The sequence below is a fragment of the Daphnia carinata genome, chromosome 5, assembly GCF_022539665.2.
Source record: "Daphnia carinata strain CSIRO-1 chromosome 5, CSIRO_AGI_Dcar_HiC_V3, whole genome shotgun sequence".
NCBI lineage: Eukaryota > Metazoa > Arthropoda > Branchiopoda > Diplostraca > Daphniidae > Daphnia > Daphnia carinata.
The window spans coordinates 8,331,819-8,350,380 of record NC_081335.1 but is presented as its reverse complement, the minus strand read 5'-3'; the positions used below and the strand labels follow the sequence as shown (position 1 = coordinate 8,350,380).

Below are 18,562 nucleotides of genomic sequence, written 5' to 3'. Positions count from 1 at the left end.
GCATTTAAATGTACAAGCTGTAAGGCTCTTCTTGTTGGAGGAACTCCATTCTTTGAGGGGGGGGGGGGGTGAGGAGGGAGGGGAGGGCAATTAAAGTCAAACAATTTTCTCGTCGTTGATTCTTTTTTTTTTTTTTTCCCTTGCATATTCTCCCCCTCCTTTCTTCAATTCAACATGTTTTATTTTTTTTTTTTTTTTTTTTTTTTTTATTCTCGTTATTCTTGCTGCTGGTGGAAGATAAAAGATATGGTATGTTGCAAGTCGTGAGATAAGAGAAACAGGCCGGAGAACATGTTCAGCACTTTGTATTTTATATCTCATGTATAGTACTACTATAAAGGCTAATAATTTTGTCGACCCCCCGAGGTTTCAATCACAACAGCCAAACAAAAAACAAGAAAATCGGATTTCTATATTTTTTTGCTTTAAATTATCCTCCCCCCAAAGTCCTTTTTTTTTTTCCTTTTTTTTTTTAGCTTGCTGCCGCTTTCGCTAATAGATGTCTGGGACTTGCTCCTGGACATGTACAATATGAACTCTATATATCCACTAGACTATTATCGACTATTTTCCATCCTCCGCTCTTTCTTTTTCCCTGTACTGTGTCTATCCCCATTTTTTTTTTTTTTTAAAAAGGAAACAGTTTATCTCAAAGCGAAAGCTCTTTTTAGAAGACAATCTCAGGATATACAATAGGGAGAAGAAACAACCAGCGGCCATGTTATGATTGGCAATGGAGCGAATCAAATGGTGAGGCTGGCCTTTTTTTTTTTTTATTTGTATTTCTTCGTTCTATATACTATAAACCGTGCAGCTTAACAAATCTATTAGACAGGGACAACCGATGGGGGAGGATAAAAAGATATAGAGAAAAAAAAAAAAAAAAGAAAGAAATGTGTGTATACATGTACATGATTGCCTGACCCGAAGGTTCAATGGCTTTGCTTGTTGTTACGTATAGAACGAATACATATCATCAAATTGATAGAACATGTACACTATATACTGATGTATACTGCATATTTAAATGCAATGATCTAATGTCGTACGGTACGAAGCATATCCGATGAAAACAAAGTGAAAAGAAAAAACAGGGACGTACATAGAAGAAAAAAAAAAAATGAAAGAATAAATAACAAAAAAAAAAAAAAATAAAATATATAAACAAAAAGGATTCGGCGTTGACGACAAGCAGCACGAAATGGTGTGTCCTTTTTGTTTTTTGTTTTTTTTTTGGTTCTATTGTCTATTACATAGCGAGCCTCGTTCCGTTTTTGGCAGTCCACCTTCCAGTCTACAAAGCTATAACACAGAAACAAAACAAAACAAAAGAAAAAAAAAGAAAAGAAAAAGAGACACAAAAAAGAAATGCGTTGAATTGGAAAAATGTACAAATGATGGACCAGCTCACGCGTATGTAAACACGGAAATACTGCATATATACATTTATTCGCTGCATTGTATACGTAGAGGACGATATTATACAACAACATGTAGATTTGTATATAAGGGCAAAAGGAGAGAGACACAGAGAGGAACAAGAGTTGGGCAACGATGCAACGGCGTTTGGTGTATTTGTATTATTTGTTGTGCGTGTATGCATGTAGAGAGAGAGAGAGAGAGAGAGAGAGAGAGAGAGAGAGAGAGAGACGCAGAGAGAGAGAGAGAGAGGGAACAAGACAATCGATGCCAAGTTGGCGGCGTGGGCGGAACCACAGCATCGAAAATTGCTTTGGCTGTGAAGGCGGAGTCTATTGGCTGCCCCGCTCCACCTTGGTCCATGCCAGACGGCCACCGAGCCTTCTTTTATTTAAATTTATAAAGGAAAAAGAAAATACAAGAAAGAAAAAGCAGATGGGGCATCTTCTATACCCCAATACTCGACGAAGAAAGGGAACACACACACACACACACACACACACACTAAAGAAGAAAAAAAAAACGAAGAAAAATTTAAGAATCCTGCTGGACTTTAAGGGTGGGGAGCAGCAATGATGGCACAAGTGCCCAGCAGCCAGAGGCAGAAGAACCATTTCTTTGCCTATTGGTTGATGATGGTTAAATGGGTTGGTCTTCAAGCTCCGCCTTTTCATTTCCGAACGTGCTGGGCAAAGTCAATGCCGCCCCCTTCCCCTTTTTTCTTTAGCACGAGGAGGGAGGAGACTAGCGATACGGTGTCGGCCATCCGAAAGGGAATGGGCGTCACCCCCTTTCGACTGGCGAAGAGCAAAGGCGGAACGAAAGGACCAAGTAGAGATCAGTCGGCTCCGTGGCTCTGCGCGCACAAGGTCGTTTTTTTCACAACTCTCGTCCCAACGTTTTTTTTTTTTTTTTCTCTGAGGACTAGCCAAACACACAGACACACACACAAAAAAAACAAAACAAAAAAAAAGCCGCTACACAGTTTTATCGTTCACCCCAGTCCCGAACGAAGAAGAAGAAAAATTCATTTCAAGAACTTTAAAGAAAAAAATTGTTGGCGGGTTCGGTTGTGTCGCACTTGCGCGCGTCCATCAAAAAGAAAAAAAACAAACAAACAAAAAACAAATCAGCCATCCGGAAAAGAACAAGAACAAAAAGAAAAAAAGAAGCAAATCCTCTTTTGTTCTTGATGTTTAGTTTGTTCTCTTTTTTTTTGTTGTTGTTTTTGTTCAGTTGTTAACCCGTCGAATCAAAGGACATCAAAACAAACATTTTTTTTTTTTTTTTTTTTTCACGAAAAAGAACTTGACTGAGTGCGTGTGTGTGTTTCAGTGTGTGTCTCTCGAGTGAAAACAATTGTGTGTGTGTCGAACCGATTTGCGAAACAAAACAAAAACAAAAAATAGTTTGGCTTTTATCTTTTTGACTTGCGGTTTTGTTTTTTTTTGAAAGCCGCACTTGTGCCCGATTGGTGCGTGCGTGACTCTTATTTATATTGTCGTTCGTTTTCGAATGTGTGGACGGCGAGTCTCAGCCGTTACGGCAATTTGCGCTGCGTCGCCATTAGAGTAGAGGAGCCCATCGCTGCACACACCCATTTTTTTTTTTTTTTTTGTTTTGTGGCCAGTTTAACACACTAATTGCTGCTGTATTACCATAACAAGCAAAACAAAGAAAAGAGAAATAAATAAATAGTGTTGTTGCAAAGTGGTTTCAAGTGCGCGCGCGTGTTCGCCATTCATTCGACACAACTCATCACACGAAATTATGACCACTATGTCGAGTTATTCACAGTTCGGCTATCCGTACAGCGCCGCCTCACAGGTAAAGAATCTTTCGTCCTTTGATTTATGTGTGTGTGTGTGTGTGTGTGTGATCGTTTCTGTTTGTCGTGATGAGGATCGTAAGACGAGCTGTAGAGCAAAGAGATTTGTCCGTACAACCATATTATTGGATCTGTTATTTGTATGTAAGCAAGAAGGCAAAGCCATAGAAAAGAATAACATCGTCTAAAATAGGAGAGAGAACACACAAAAAACATAAGCTCATTTAGAAACGAGGCAAACAAAAAAAAAAAAAAGAAAATAAATTTAAAAAAAAGAAAAATGTGAACTGCCTTTTGTCTGTTTTTGAGTTTTGTCCGGGGGTGGGTTCAATTCGCTCGCTTAAGATGCGTCCAAGCGTCATAACGCTTCGATAGAGATAGGTAGGTAAAAAAAAAAAAAAAAAAAAAGGCTATATTGGTGTGACGCTATACAGATCCATCATAAGCTGTTATCCTGTTCCAGTAAACAGGCTTCCGGTATATATATACATATACAGCCGGTTTTTTTATTTTATTTTATTTTTTTTTTTTCATTAGCCTATATTATAACAGAGAAAGACGCATGAGAGGTAGGGGGTGTGTGTTTTTTTGTTAAATATAGCCGTAAAGATAATTCCATGTCTACGCGTGATATTTTTTTTAACAAAAAAAGAGGGACGGTTTGGGACGCCATCGATTGGGCATTAGATGTTATAGTTCATGTATACGCGTGATGTACTACACGACGATAAAGAGCTGTGTATTTTCTGTTCTTTCAAAATAGAGGGAAAGATTACCTGTAAGGATTCTCCTCATACATGTCGACATAATTTCGAGAAACCCCCCCCCCCCCAAAAAAAAAAAAAATCAATTCATTTATCCCAGCCATTTTTTTGTTTTGATATCACAATGATTGGGCAATGCGTGTGGTGTATATGTACGTATATATACAGTATATCTATATATAACGATTGAGCTCTGCCATTTTCCCCTCGTTTGCCCTGCCCCCCGACCGTTTTCAACCCACTTCATGCCACTCAACGTCGGTAGCCATTATGGTAATCCGGCTCTAGCCGACAACGGTAGCTTAAACGCACACATCGGGGTATCATCATCTGCAGCAGCAGCAGCAGCTCTCGATAGATTTGCATCGTCCATCTTATTATAAAGGGATAGGTTGCCAACGTCAAAAAACATCAAACCTTATAAACAAGTCAGAAGGAAAAAAAAAAAAAGAAAAAAAAAAAAAAAGAAGACGGTTGAGAACCCCCTCATCATCGATTTCTTTTCTCCAACCCACAGACGGTTTGGGTGGAGTTGTTAGAGAGAATAATGGGCCGTGGTTGGGGGCCTCTTAAAGTTTGATGGATCATTCCGCACGCCGCTGTATCATATATGCTCAATCGAAAAACAATTTTCCATTTCCAAAGCTAGGCCTATATCTAAAAAAAAACAAAACCAAAAACAAAACAAAACAATTTCTAATTTGATCCAAAAAAAATATATATATATATAGTTATTGATGTCGACGGGAAGTCCGTCGGGTGGTGGGCCAGCATCTTCTTCATCCTCATCGTCGTCTTCATCGTCTTCAGCGGCCGCGTTGGCCGCGTCCGGGGCGGCCAGCCCGGGCGGAGGTGACAGCGTCAACGCTGACGGCCCGGCCAACAATTTAAACGCCAACGCATCGTCGGCCGCTGGATCGGGAGCCGCGTCACCTTGCTGCGACTCTGGCCGGCCATTGGTCACCGATCCGGTCACAGGTCAAACAGTTTGCTCGTGCCAGTACGAGCGACTCCAAGCTCTGCAGAACGGGTTGGCCGCCGGTTACGGACCGGCCGCCGCGGCGGCTGCCGCTCGCCTAGCCGCCGTCTCCTCGGCCGTGACCGGCGTGACGGGCCTTCACGGCGTCTACAGCGCTGCCTACCCATCATCCGACCAGAACCCGTACCCTAGTCTGGGCATGGACAGCACGACGGCCTTTTACTCATCCTTGGTCAGTTTTCAAATTCCCTTTTCTTTATTTTTAATTTTTTTTTTTTGTTTTTTTTTTTTGTTTGTTTTGTTTTGGAATAATCTCTAATAATTAGGCCTACAGTTATTTCATAAAGAAATTTGATTTTCTATGTGATGAGGATTGTTATCTCCTATTCAGTTCCCACCATCAGCATAGAAGCAAAGGGGAAAAAGCAAACAAAACAAACAATCATGTGGCGTGATGAGTTAATTAGATGCACGTTACACGTCACGATGATGATGACATTTGTGGGAGAACTCCCCCGTCCGTCCGTCCGTCCATCTTATATAATAATGTATAGAGTCTATAATATTCACGTGACTTGCCTCATATGTTTGAAAACGTCCAGCGTGTTGTGTCAGGGCGGGTAAAATAAACAACGGCCAACATTTATATAGCCAAAGAAGAATGAGAGAGAGGGCCAGTTATATATATATATATATATACACATAGAGGCCAACTTGACTTGTTGGAAAATGGATGGGGTAGGGCTAGGAGAGGCGTGCTGGCCACGGCAATGATGGACCGCCCGGCTCATTTCCTGCATCACGTCCGTGTCTAAATTAGACTATATATATATATATATATACGATAGATCTATATAGATGTGCCTCCCTCCCTTTTGTCCATTCTCTTTTGCCCTCTGCCTCCTTTTGTTTCTTGTAGACATTGTTATAGTTAGTAATGCCTTAACACAGGTGATGGCCATCGAACCGTATCGTCCAAACCCTTCAAACTATAGCCGTGTGCTTTTTTGTGCAGTTGTTGAGGAACCCGGTCAGTAGCAACAACAGGAGCGTAGGAACAAAGTCAATGAGGGGGGGGATTTCAATAAATAGAAAAAATAAACCCACCCCCTTTGAAAACGATCCATCACTGGCTGTTTCCGATACGCTTCGACCCTGAAAAGAAACGGCCTGTCTCTCATTCTCTCCGCTTTATGATTTTTCCAATGCCACTGCATATAGCCTCTACATCTCAATCAAATTATTCAAAACATTATGAAATTAAAGTCTGAATGGCGGCCTGAGCAACATCAGTTTGGACATCAAGATCCTTGGCCAATGGCTAATCGCAAAGAAAATCTCCTTTTTTGCATATAGAATGCGATAGAAACCATCAGAGTGTGTCTCTTCTAAGCGTCTTCATTTCGTCTGTAAACGTGTCTCGTTATTCGTAACAATAACCGTCACGTTATTTTTCTTTTTGTTGAGATGGAGGGCCATTAAAGACTTGTCTTGTCCCTCCTTTAACAATCGAAAGAAATGGCCCTGTAGGCCTATACATACAGGCACGGGCCGTGATATATTGATGCTGTTCAAACATTGCGGCCATGCGCCAGTCGTATATGGCCACGCAACTTCAAATGCTTGTAATAGCCCTCTGACGTTTGTCTAGGCAAAACGAGCGTCCTTTCTTCAAAAAAAAAAATTGAATAGAATAGAATAGAAAAGAAAAGGCGACGCCACCACCCAGCCGTCCCCCCCCCTTTTTTTCTTTTGTCTGTGTGTGTGTCTTAGATCTATCTTTCTGTTATTTTTTTTTTTTTTTTGTTGGTATTATAAAGACGAGAGATGTAGCGATATGCAAACTGACTTTCTGTTTGTTCATGGGAAACCGCTCGATGATGAACGACCGATAGTCCTTTTTTTTTTTTCTTTCCTTCTTGTCCTCTTGTCCTCTAGCCCGTATGGGACTAGACAGACACGATGGCCATGGTGGTATAGATGCAAAGTGGGCATAAGAATCTATTCTTTTCAGTTTTTTTTTTTTTTTTTTTAGCATATTGAAACCGCAACGGGGGGGGGGGGGGGGGGGGAGCAGAGCAAAGTTACGACTGGAGACATTTCCTCCCTCCCCCCCCCTTTTTTTTCTGTTTGTATATGAAAACTTTATTTTCCACGTATAGGATTGAGGTCTTAGAAAGAAAAAAGGCGTTCGGTGTTGTTCTATTAGATAATACCTCAACCGCTGACAAAAGCGCTGCGTGTGTGTGTGTGTGTGTGCGCCCATCACTGGGCGCCCGGCTATGTGGGGATGTGATTGATTTTGAAATGGGGCGGAATAATTTGCCTATAGCGTTTCCCGCAGCTCCACCTGTCCCTTCTTCTTCTTTTTCTTTTTCTTTTTTTGATTCTGTTTATTTTATTTTATTTCCCATTGCCGCGTTTGTCCGACATTATTCGACAGACACGAGAAACAAGAGACGAGGGGAAAACAACAACACACACACACACACAAAAAATGAATTAAATAAGAGCAACACTTGCTATTGGTTGACGATGGTCTACAGAGGGTGTGGAGGTATAGAAAAACACACGGAAGACAGCCAGACGGAAGTCGAACGAAACACACAAAAAAAAAAAAATAAAAAAACGTGTGTAATTTCACACGCAATTCGGAATAACCTGGGCTGGCACTTGTGTGTAGTCAAGCGGCAACAATCCCTTATCCCCCCCCCCCCTCCTCTCCTTTTCTCTTCAGTCTATACGTTACAACATAGAATTTATATGCGCATTTTTTTTTTGTTTTAGAAATAAACTCTATGTAGTAAACAAAGAAATGAATAACGAATCAAGCGAAAAAAAAAACCCCCAAAAAAAACATTGTTCTTGTACGTTTTAAGTATTTTGCTCTCGTTTCTTGTTTTTTTCTTCTGTTCTTTTCTCGTTCTCCGCTTGTCTTGCAGACATGTCTATTTAAAAGAAAAAGAAAGAAAAAAACAAAAAACAAAAGAAATGTGGCGCTCTCGACGGGGTCTTGATGGCTTTTTAATTTGTAGCGCTGCAGGGAAGGAAGTTTATATATATATATATATATATATATGGAGCTCATGTGCGTACCTCATCGCCTCCAGCGCTGCCCGTGTCTTACATGAGCAGTTTCGTTCGAGAGAGTCAGATGCCAGTTATCTTTTTGCTTTGTTTTTTTTTGTTTTTTTTTTTTTACTCCGACACCGATTACACGACCACGAAAAAGCAAATGAGCAATGACTCTGGCGTTTGTTGTTCTTTTCTTATACATACCCGTGTCCATGTTTTTTTTTTCTCCTCATTTTCAGAGGAGGGGGGGGAGAAGAAAAGAGCCAATTCATTCGTTGTGTGTGAAGAACAATCGGCGAGATGTTCAACATTCTTTTACGTACAATGTCCATCTCGTGTTAGGGTCGGCGTTCTTTTCTTTCGAATTTAAAAATGCCAAGTTGTCTATTTATCCGACTGATGATGGATTCATAGAGACGGGCGGCGGCCATCACATTCCCCCCCCCCTCCCCCCCAAAGAAGGGGGGGGGGGGGATCCCTCCACGTCAAACGCGATAGTCATCAACACCGCACACACAAACACACAAGTTTTTGTGTCATTCGATTTCCTCTGCACAATTTTTTGTGCGGACGTAACATCAAATAACGACGATGGATTGTATTTTTTTTTAACAATAAATATGTGTATAGATCTCTCTCTCTATATATATATATACACACACCACTTTAAACCGAAACAGCTGATTGTGTTTTTTTGTGAAAGAGACACATTCATCTCTGATTCGATTTGATGTATAGTCCCCCCCCCCCTTTATTTTGTTTTGTTTTTTTATTATATTCAAATAATAATGTAAAACAATAGTATCTATTTGTGTGGGGATGCGCTCTTTTGCTGTTGGTTGAAGAGAAACACGAAAAAAAGAATTATCCGGAGGGGTTTTAGATTTTCGTTGTCTTTTTTTTTTTTTTTTTTTTTTTTTTTACGTTGATGGCGTTTTTGCGTGTGTGGCCTATGAAAAAATACAACGGAAAAAAAAAAGAAGAATAGGTTAGATATGTATATACTCTTTATCAATCCACCGTTAAAAAAAAAATTGTACGAAGAGGAGGAGAAGTAAAGAAAAAAAAAAAAAAAAAAAAAAAAAGAGGGGAGCTCAATTTTTGTATTATTATTATTTTTTTTTTTTTTTTTGTATTTTTTTGATGATGATGCGCGATCCCGGAGCAACACACATCATCATCATCAACATTAAAAAGAGATTTCGAGCTCTTTTGTTTTTCTTCTTTTTCTTTCTTTTCTTTTTTTTTTTTTTTTTTTTTTTTTGATTATTTTCAAAAATTCTTTCTTTTTCTATACGCCATTGTCAAATTGCTTCACGTTTCATCAAATAGCTTCGTTCTAAAACCAAACCATCCACAACAATCTTTTCCGATACACCAACGCAGTCCCGGTCTTCGACTCACGATATACCTCATCGCTATTTATTTCCAAAAAAAAAAAAGAAAGAATTTGATTTTTTTTTTTTTTTTGCCTCCCCTCTTTCTGAATCTTCCCCCCCCCCAAAAAAAAAGAAAGAAAAAACCAGTATAATGAGGAACGAGCGTTTTTATTTTATTTTTTTTTCCCCCTTATTTAACATATAGTCTTTTGCCTTTATTTGTTTTTATTTTTTATTTGGCTTGTTTTAGTTCTCTTCTCTTTGGGAACTCTTTAGCGTGGCAGACGCTATATACATGTATCTATACGTATAATATAACGAATAAGAAAAAAAAAAAAAAAAGACGGACACACGAAGAGGAAGAAGACGGTCAAGGAAGGTGGAGCAGGAGGGGAGGAGAAGGGAGAGAGAGAGAGAGAGAGAGACAGATTGTCCGGCCGGATTATCGGTGTTGTTTCAGGCTAAGAGGCGCCAAGATGGCGGCTGGAGATACTGTCGCGCGCCTCAGCTATATAGCATACCCACACACACACACACACACACACACACACACATATATACATACTGTGTGTTGGTATTGCAGTGAGACGTGCGTGTGCTATAGATACGTGTATATATAAGAAAGGAGGGAAAGAGAGGTCCATCTTTTCTTAACATCGTCTATAGTTTTTACACACACGTCTATACGTATATAGACAGGGAAGGCAGACCGACATGGCAGCAGTTAACGAAGGGGGGCAAATGACACACAAGAAATAACCCAAATAAATAAAAAGAAAAAAAAAAAAAAAAAGGGGACGCGATAAGAGAACAGAAATTGGAAAAATAAAAAAGATATTAGGCCTATAAGGATGAGATGATGTCTACAGGTGATTGACGGACTTGAAATAAAACATTGTATTTGTTCTATCTACATTGTCATCGCGTTGGTTGTTACGGCTCTTTTTCATTTCTATAGATGTACACGTTTTAATATCTTATTATAGATATAACTGTATACAAATCAAATAAATAATTTTGCATATTTCTCTTTTCTTTTTGAATGAAAATAGACCAATCCGTACTCGCTGAAAGAAGCCGGAACGGGAGGAAGCGACGTTTCTGCTTGGTCGACCGCACCAGGACTACACCAGTCGGCGCCCGGCTATTATCCATACGATCCAGCTCTAGCCGCTTATGGGTACATGGAAAATTCTTCTTCAATGTCTTTCATCAACAATCCCTTAATTGATTTATTTCTTTTTTTTTTTTAACTAAGTCTCCATGTAGTTCTTAAGCCCAGTCCCTTTTACACTTGAACATCCCAAACATAAAAGAAAACAAAAAGGGCGAATATATATGTATACATCAACAAGAAACGCACACACACACAAACACATAGATACAGACTATATACATATTTACTAATGTGTGCACAAGAATTAAAGACTATGGGGCTTTGCCCCCCCCCCCAAAAAAAAACAAAAAAAATTGAAAGAGGCTGTGTGTGTGTACAGCTGTGCGCATCAGTCAATCTTAGACAATAAGCCGTGGAAAATGGCAAGCAGGGGAGGGGGGCGCGCGGATGGGACTTATCATTAGCCCTGGATTAAAGCTAATCAGCGTTGTCAATAGACAGGGAGGTGAGGGGTGGGGGGGAACACTATTTGAGGGTTTTTTCTTCTCTTCTTGGTCATTTACTGTCAAATCAAATGAAACCCGAAAAACAATTTGCCCATGTCGTTTCATTCATTTTCACTGACATTGTACAGTTCCCCCTCTATTGTCCTTCAATCAGCACCCCCCCCCCCCCTATACTATCACGAATTTTTAAATGATTTTCTTTATACAATATTCAACAATTAACAAGACGTTTTAATTGAAAAAAAAAAGGTACGGGGCCAGCTATGATTTAGCTGCCCGCCGTAAGAACGCCACCCGCGAATCGACGGCGACGCTCAAGGCCTGGCTGTCGGAGCACAAGAAGAACCCGTACCCGACCAAAGGCGAGAAGATCATGTTGGCCATCATCACGAAAATGACGCTGACCCAAGTCTCCACCTGGTTCGCCAACGCCCGACGACGACTCAAGAAGGAGAACAAGATGACGTGGGAGCCGAAAAATCGCAACGACGACGACGACGACGACTGCGACAGCGGCCGAAGCGACGACGAATCCTCTTCGCCGACGCACGGCAAACAGCACCATGGCAAGAAGATGAAACACTCCAAACTCGACAAAGGTAATATCCCCTATTATTTTTTTTTTTTTTACATTCCGAATTTGAAAATGTAATGCGATTTGGAAACGGCTGATAATCGGATGGTCTGTGCAAGCGTAGGCCTAAACACTCGTGTGCATTTCACAAGTGTCGGTAGCCGATACGTGTATAGTCACGGGGATTAGACGGGACTTTGGCGCGCGATACGCATCAGCTCTTTTCTTTTTTTTTTTTTGATGTGTGTCGATGTCAGCCACAGCAAATTCTTTGATTCCTTGTCACTTCACAAGTGGATAAAGAAACGAAACGAAGGGGCCAAAGGTTCGATAGCATACCCAATAGGATGGAGACGGTGAGATTGCAGACGTCCTGTCGACACCCGTTCAAACAAAACGAAAAAGAAAAAGAAACAAAAAAAAAAAAAAAAAAGGCCTTTGATTAAACAGTTTGTACACCACACACAGGTAAAACCCCAGTTAGGCCGATAATCTTTTACATGTATCATCGTAAACATGTATAATCGTGAGTAAAGAAACAGAGAGAAAAACAACACGCTCATCATCGTTTTTCCTTATCAATTTTCCCATTTTCTTTTTCCGTTTTGTTTTGTTTGGACGGGCAGAAAGGACTGACAGCAGCTTGTAAAAGAATTTCGATAGCCACCCAAGTCGTCGTGTGTTTCGTTAAAAAAAAAAAAGAAAAGAAAAGAAAAGAAAAAAAAACGTTTTCTCAAATGTTGAACTGAGAGACGTGTCTTATCATGTTGTGGTCAGATAGCGAAAGCCAAACGGCCTAAAGAACAGTATTTCCTTTACTTTCCAAAACTGAACAAATTGAAAATTGAAACAGATGATGGCGACGACAAGAGCGATTGCGATGATGATTCACGTGGCTCCGTGTCCCCTCATTCCATCGGCAGCAATTCGTTGAACCACCTGGTCCATCCGCACCATCACCACCACTTGGTTCACCCTCAGCACGGCCACCATCATCACGGTGGGGACGTGTCCGTCTCCGTGTCCGTCTCCAATTTGATGAACAACCCGTACCATCACCATCAGATGGCCGGCTATGCGTCCTCGGCTCACGGCGGCTCCGTCATGGACATGCACCAACAACATCAACAGCAACTGTCCTCGCCGACATCGTCGTCCTCTTCGGCCAAGCCCAAGATCTGGTCGCTGGCCGATATGGCCGCCTGTAAGACACCACCGCCGCCCAACGCTCACCTGGCCGTCTCGGCCAACAACGGTGGCGCTGGCAGTCAGATGATGGCGGCGGCCATGATGCATCCAGCGGCAGCGGCGGCCGCAGCCGCAGCCGCCGCCGCGGCTCATCACCACCACCACCATTTGGCGGCCGTCGGTCCGCCCAATCACCATTCCTGGTTTTCGGGAGTCAACGGACCGATGAGCTCGATGGCCACCATGACTGGTAAGAGCTCTCTCTCTCTCTCTCTCTCTCTCTGAAAATTTGTCAACATTTTTTCGTATAGTTTATGTCATGTAATTGAACTCGCAGTTGGTCAATGGCTAACGCCAACTCGTTGCATGAAAAGAGGGGAGGGCGGGTTTTTGGGTATTATCTATCTAACGAAGGGGTGTTCAAAAAAAAAAAAAAAAAAAAAAGAAGAAGAATGGAAACCTCAAAAGTACGAGCGTCTGTTGTCGTAGATAGTTTTCCCTTTTGCCTATCCTATTATACAAACGTAGAGTCGTGTGACGGTGGTTGGTTCTATACAAGCCGGCTAGAAAAAAAAAAAAAAAAAAAAAAAAACGGCCCAATGACGCATCCTTCAATGTTCGGGGCGTGTTTTTGGCATCTATAATTCTATTTTTTGTTTAATGGCAAAGCATTTCGGAAAGAAAAAAAATGTCTGAAGACATTTGGCTCATGTTCTCGATGTTTTTGCAACGTGAATCAGGTGGTAGCAGCATGATGAACGGCATGTCCAACATGGCGGCCATGAACGCCAAAATGGCCGCCGGATTCGGATCGTACGGACGCTATCCGAGTCTGACGGGCTACAGCAACGGCTACGCCGGCTCGTCGGCGTCCAGCGCCGCCTACAACGGGTACACGGACGCCGTTCAGACGGACACGCCGCCGCAGACGCCGCCCAACTTGAAGTTGAACAGCGGCAACAACCTGGGCCAACATCAATACCATCCCTACGTCTCGCCTCAACAACAACAGCAGCAACAACAACAACAGCAGCAACAACAACAACAACAGCAGCAGCAGTTGAATCGATTGAACCCGATCCACGCGACGCCCTTGCCGCCGACGATGAGCGCCGGCACGTCGACGGGCGCCGATTCCGACATGCCCAGTCCGGGCTCATCATCGCGGAGCCAACATTTGCCTATGGCCGCGCCCTCTACCACGCCTTCGTCGGCTGTCCCGACCGCAGCGTCCGCCATGATGACCGCCCCGCCCGCCTCGCAACACGGTTCGCCCATCAATAGTTCAGAATCAGCGTCGTCTTCGACAGCCTTTCGTCCCGTCTATAGAACGTAAGTCTTTTTCTTTTTCTTTTTACTTAAGTAAAGCGTTACGTCACTATGTTCGGGGGGGGGGAGGGGTGCTGGATGATTGGGAACAGGGCAAGACGGGGAATTTAATATACAGCAGTAAGTAGAAAGGGCCAATATGGTGTCTTTCCCACCCACGTCCCCACGTCACTTGGCGCTGGACCGTCGCATTCTGAAGGATTTATAAGTGAGGAGGTCTTGAATAAAAGAAAAAAAAAAAAAATGTTGGTATTAAATCCCGGGGGGGGGGGGGTGCCTTGTCATTCATGCGTCCATTTGATGGCTAAATTCATTTTGATTGAATGAGATTCTTATCGAAAAGAAAAGGGCTTTTATTTTATTTAGCGTGACACGTTATTTCATTTTCGATTTTTGTTTTGAAATTTTATTCAGGTCTCCTATTGGTGGATCGGGCTACGCGTCGTGATTCCACACCCTATGCAATCAATATGCAAAACAAGCAAACTTTCCACCGACATTAGTTTTTTAAAAATGAATTATCCACACACGGATAATGGAATAGAGCCTACGTACAACCAACGGGCCTGCGTCTATTCAATTAGCCGTTCAAAAAGGGCGTGAACCAAAGGACGTACTACTTATATCAATAGCGTAAATGGTAAATATCATTGCGCCATTCCATCAACATAGAAATAGACGTGAAACGTTGTGTAGTTCGACGTTGTGCAAGGCGACATTTCAACTTGTATCGGATTCAAAATAAAAAGGGGGACTACGACACGGAGCGAAATTAAAAAGAAAAGGAACCCAGTGCAATCTCTTTGCGTTTCCCCTTGGTATTTTCAAAAAAAAAAAAAAAAATCAGCTGTCTCTGCTTTAAAAATGCTAAAAAAAAAATCTGTTAGTTTGTGTACATGTTTGATTTTAGACAAAGAGATCCATCCCCCTTTTTTTTTTTTTTTTTTTTGAGAACTCCATGACTTTTAATCAAATTCATTCGTCGAGACATTTTCGTAGTGACGTCACGCCGGCTGACATCCATCGTGTACAAACAAAAAATATGATTTTCGATTTAAAAAAAAAAAAATGGCTGAACCCTCCCCACCTTTTCATTCTTATACTTGTCCCAAAAAAAAACAAAAAACAAAACACACACTATACTACATACATTTATATCTGTGATAGTGTTTCCCTATACATTATTACATAACCCCCTCCACCAACCCCATTTGCTTTGTATCTTTCCTTATTGATTCGTGCCCCTTTTTATTATTTCGGCCATCCCTTCGAAAATGCTTCTTTAAAAAAAAATTTTAAAACAAAAAAAAAAAACAAAAAAAAAAAAAAATTTAAAAGAAAGGCAATTAACGCTTCACCCCCCCCCCTCTTCCGATTATTGTCATAGTTATGTCTACACATTGAAATATGAAAACTGTTTGCACCACCACTTTGTTTTTTGTTTTATGCTTGTCCATAACGGGGAATGGATTGCGGACGTGTGTACATGGCGAAATGTCCTCTAGTTGTTAGCGCACTTTTGCCGTGAGGGAAACAAAGGGCATTTGGATTAGAACCTTTTGTTTTCCTTTTCTCGATATTGTTTTGCATACGCGTATACATATATGATGTAATAGATATATCGTTCAAAATCGACACGTTGGATTTTACATTACCCTTCCCCGGGCAAAAAAAATGAATGCACCCTTTCGTTTGTCCCTGCAACTCTATAAATATGTACTCCTGAAAACAAAACAAACAAATGCAAAAGATTTGGATATTATTAGTTAAAATTTGCATATAATTGTTCTTTATTATTTTTTTAGAAAGGCGAATTCCGTTCCTTTTTTTTTTTTTTTTTTGCTTTTTTTTCGTGTGTGTGCAGAATGAAAGAAACGCGGCAATTTTGTATATATATATAAAAAAAAACAAACAACTAATTGTGTTGTCCAGCTTGTTTTTTTTTTTTTTTGCCCTGTTGTCGGTGGTGGTGCAAACACACAGAGATCGGTGCGTTTTCATTTTCACTCGATCGCGGCTCTATCCGGGTTGCACCTTCCCCCCCCCCCCCCCTGCCCCTCCAAAAAATAGAAGAGAAACAAAAACACACACAAAAACACTGAATCCATTTCATTATAGCTTTTTATGTGCGTGCGTGTGTGTGTGAATCATCTTTTCGTTTTCAGTTTGTGCCTACCTTTAACACGTTTCCATTCTCATCCATTTGTGTTGTTTTTGGATCGTCCTGCCCCCGCCCCCTCCCTGCCGCCGCCCTTTCGAAGAAAATAATAACCTGATGATGCTGAATGTCAACCGTTGCTGTCTGACCGATGAAAATATAAAAACCAGATGAACTTAATTTTTTATTGACTCGTAAATCACTGAAATACGATATGCTTTTTGTATTTCTTTTTTTTTTTTTTTTTTGCGCCGTATAGAAAAATACGTCCTCCCTCTCACCACTCCAATTGGGAGGGGGACAGTGGCCAATCTGTTTCATCTACTTTTGTTTGTTTGTTTTTTTTTACGAGGCTCTGCGAAGAACGACCACAATAAAACAAAAGGAACGCGTCAGCAACATATCGCCAAATTGATTTTCAACAGAGAGAGAGTGGTCCGTTTTTTTTTTATGATTCCAACCGGTGGAAATCATATTTACACATCCATTTCGAAATGGTGTACAAGAAGATGGTAAACAAGGATAACGCAAATTGGCGTGGCTTACCGTTGTTCCGTGTACACACCGTTTCCCTTTTTTTTTTTGTTCTTTCCTTTAAGATGTACATTACGGTGTGTGCGTATAACCGTAGCAAACGGCGCCACTGGCAACATGATTTACAACATTTCGCATGGGCGGCCAGGGCGTTTTCATTTTGAAGAAATGTTTTTTTTTTTTTTTCTTTTTCCATTTCCTCTATTTTCTTGTTTCGTGAGCTCGACGGCGCATCTATAGAAAAAAAAATGCAAACAAAATGTAATCATAAATGCACACGACCGACGTCGTCCTAGAAAAACGAATCCATTATTTATTGAATCTTTATTCGTTTTTCTCTCTCTCTGTCCTATGTTGACTATACACACACACACACAGAGAGAGAGATGTGTGGGAACGAGCTTTTTGAAACGTTTACATATGACGATGAGCATTTTATGAAAGAGAAAGAAATCTATTTCGTGGGCGCCCGTTTGACCTTTTTTTTTTTTTTTCTTCTTGTGTTTCCCACTGACAGTCTATAGTATCGGCTCAGTCACACAGCGGCCCCCATACAGCACGCAGACATAAGACGACGACCTCCCGGCGCGTCGAAGGGGGGCCCTGTCCCGCAGTTCCGGGGACAATCATTTCTTTTCTTTTTCTAAAAGAAATAAAATAGACGAAGAAGAAGCATTGCCTGCGATCCTCCTATAGCGTGTGTGTGTGTGTGTGTGTGTGTGTGTGTGTGTGTGCACAATGTACACACGAGCCAGCAGGCGATCTCAGCTGGAGAGTCTTGTTGGCATTTCAAACCCGCTGTTTTTTTTTTTTTTTGTTTTTTTTTTGTGTGTGTGTTTTCTTGCCATTGTTTTTTCCCCCCACCATCCAAAATGGGGGCTCCTCTTTCTCACTGTCTGACTCTCCATCTCAATAGAACTCTATATGCAATCCATAGTGTATATGGTAAGATTGATTTCATCGATGAACGATAAGAAGAATCCCCTCTCTATATGTACACGCACCAAACTATAAAAACCTATACGCACAACAAAAATCGACACTTTCAATTTTTTTTTTTTTTTTTCAGTTTTTTTTCTTTTTTCCAAATTTCAAAACGTTTGGAATAGATGTGACGTAATGGAAACAACGGACGCCGCCAACCGTATAGTCAAAAACATTCCTCATCGTCTTCCTTTTTGTTTTTGGTTTTTAGATATATATATTTCTGCGCGGTATATACATCACCTTTCCCTCCACAATGTTGTATTTTTTTATTTTTTGGCCGCTCTGGAATCTTTGGAACATCGTCTACGTATATATACCTGAAGATCACAAGATGTCTGTCAATAGGCGACCGTTTGTCGTCCCTTTTTTCCTTTAAAACAAAAAAAAAAAAAAAAAAAAAAAAAAAAAGAAAAGAGAGACATTTAAAAGAGAAACATTCCGACTTGGTCCACCCGCACAAGACGAAGGCCTCTTCTTTTTCCTTAATGATTTAGCGGAAATTCCGATGATTCCTTATTTTTATTTTATTTTTTTTTATTCCCATTGATTTCCAATAACAAAAAAAATATACTGTATAAAGAAAGCTGTATCGTATAGAAGCTCGTGTTTGCATTGGCTCTTGTATAGCGCATAGCTCATCGGATCAACGTTTAAAAATAAGGCATCGATAATGTTTTATAAGCGCGTCGGGCCTTCTATCATTTCCATGTGCGTGTGATCTTTCG

The 18,562-nt window shown here is 40.9% G+C and overlaps 1 protein-coding gene across 1 annotated transcript; it reads left to right on the top strand.

Moving 5' to 3' along the window:
• The first annotated feature begins 2,291 nt into the window (after positions 1-2,291).
• Positions 2,292-16,496, top strand: LOC130702985 (homeobox protein caupolican-like). The gene is made up of 7 exons (XM_057524612.2): positions 2,292-3,246; positions 4,743-5,222; positions 10,497-10,624; positions 11,317-11,666; positions 12,495-13,079; positions 13,570-14,161; positions 14,573-16,496. The coding sequence occupies exons 1-7, from the start codon at positions 3,190-3,192 to the stop codon at positions 14,604-14,606; spliced, it is 2,226 nt and encodes a 741-aa protein (XP_057380595.2). The 5' UTR covers positions 2,292-3,189; the 3' UTR covers positions 14,607-16,496.
• The last annotated feature ends 2,066 nt before the right edge of the window (positions 16,497-18,562 follow it).

What these genes read in the sequence shown, in the direction of transcription:
- LOC130702985 (XM_057524612.2), top strand. Translation starts at nt 3,190, where the DNA reads ATGACCACTATGTCGAGTTATTCACAGTTCGGCTATCCGTACAGCGCC. An exon ending in CGTACAGCGCCGCCTCACAG is followed by an intron (nt 3,247 to 4,742) that starts GTAAAGAATCTT and finishes ATATATATATAG; the next exon opens with TTATTGATGTCGACGGGAAG. An exon ending in CCAGCTCTAGCCGCTTATGG is followed by an intron (nt 10,625 to 11,316) that starts GTACATGGAAAA and finishes GAAAAAAAAAAG; the next exon opens with GTACGGGGCCAGCTATGATT.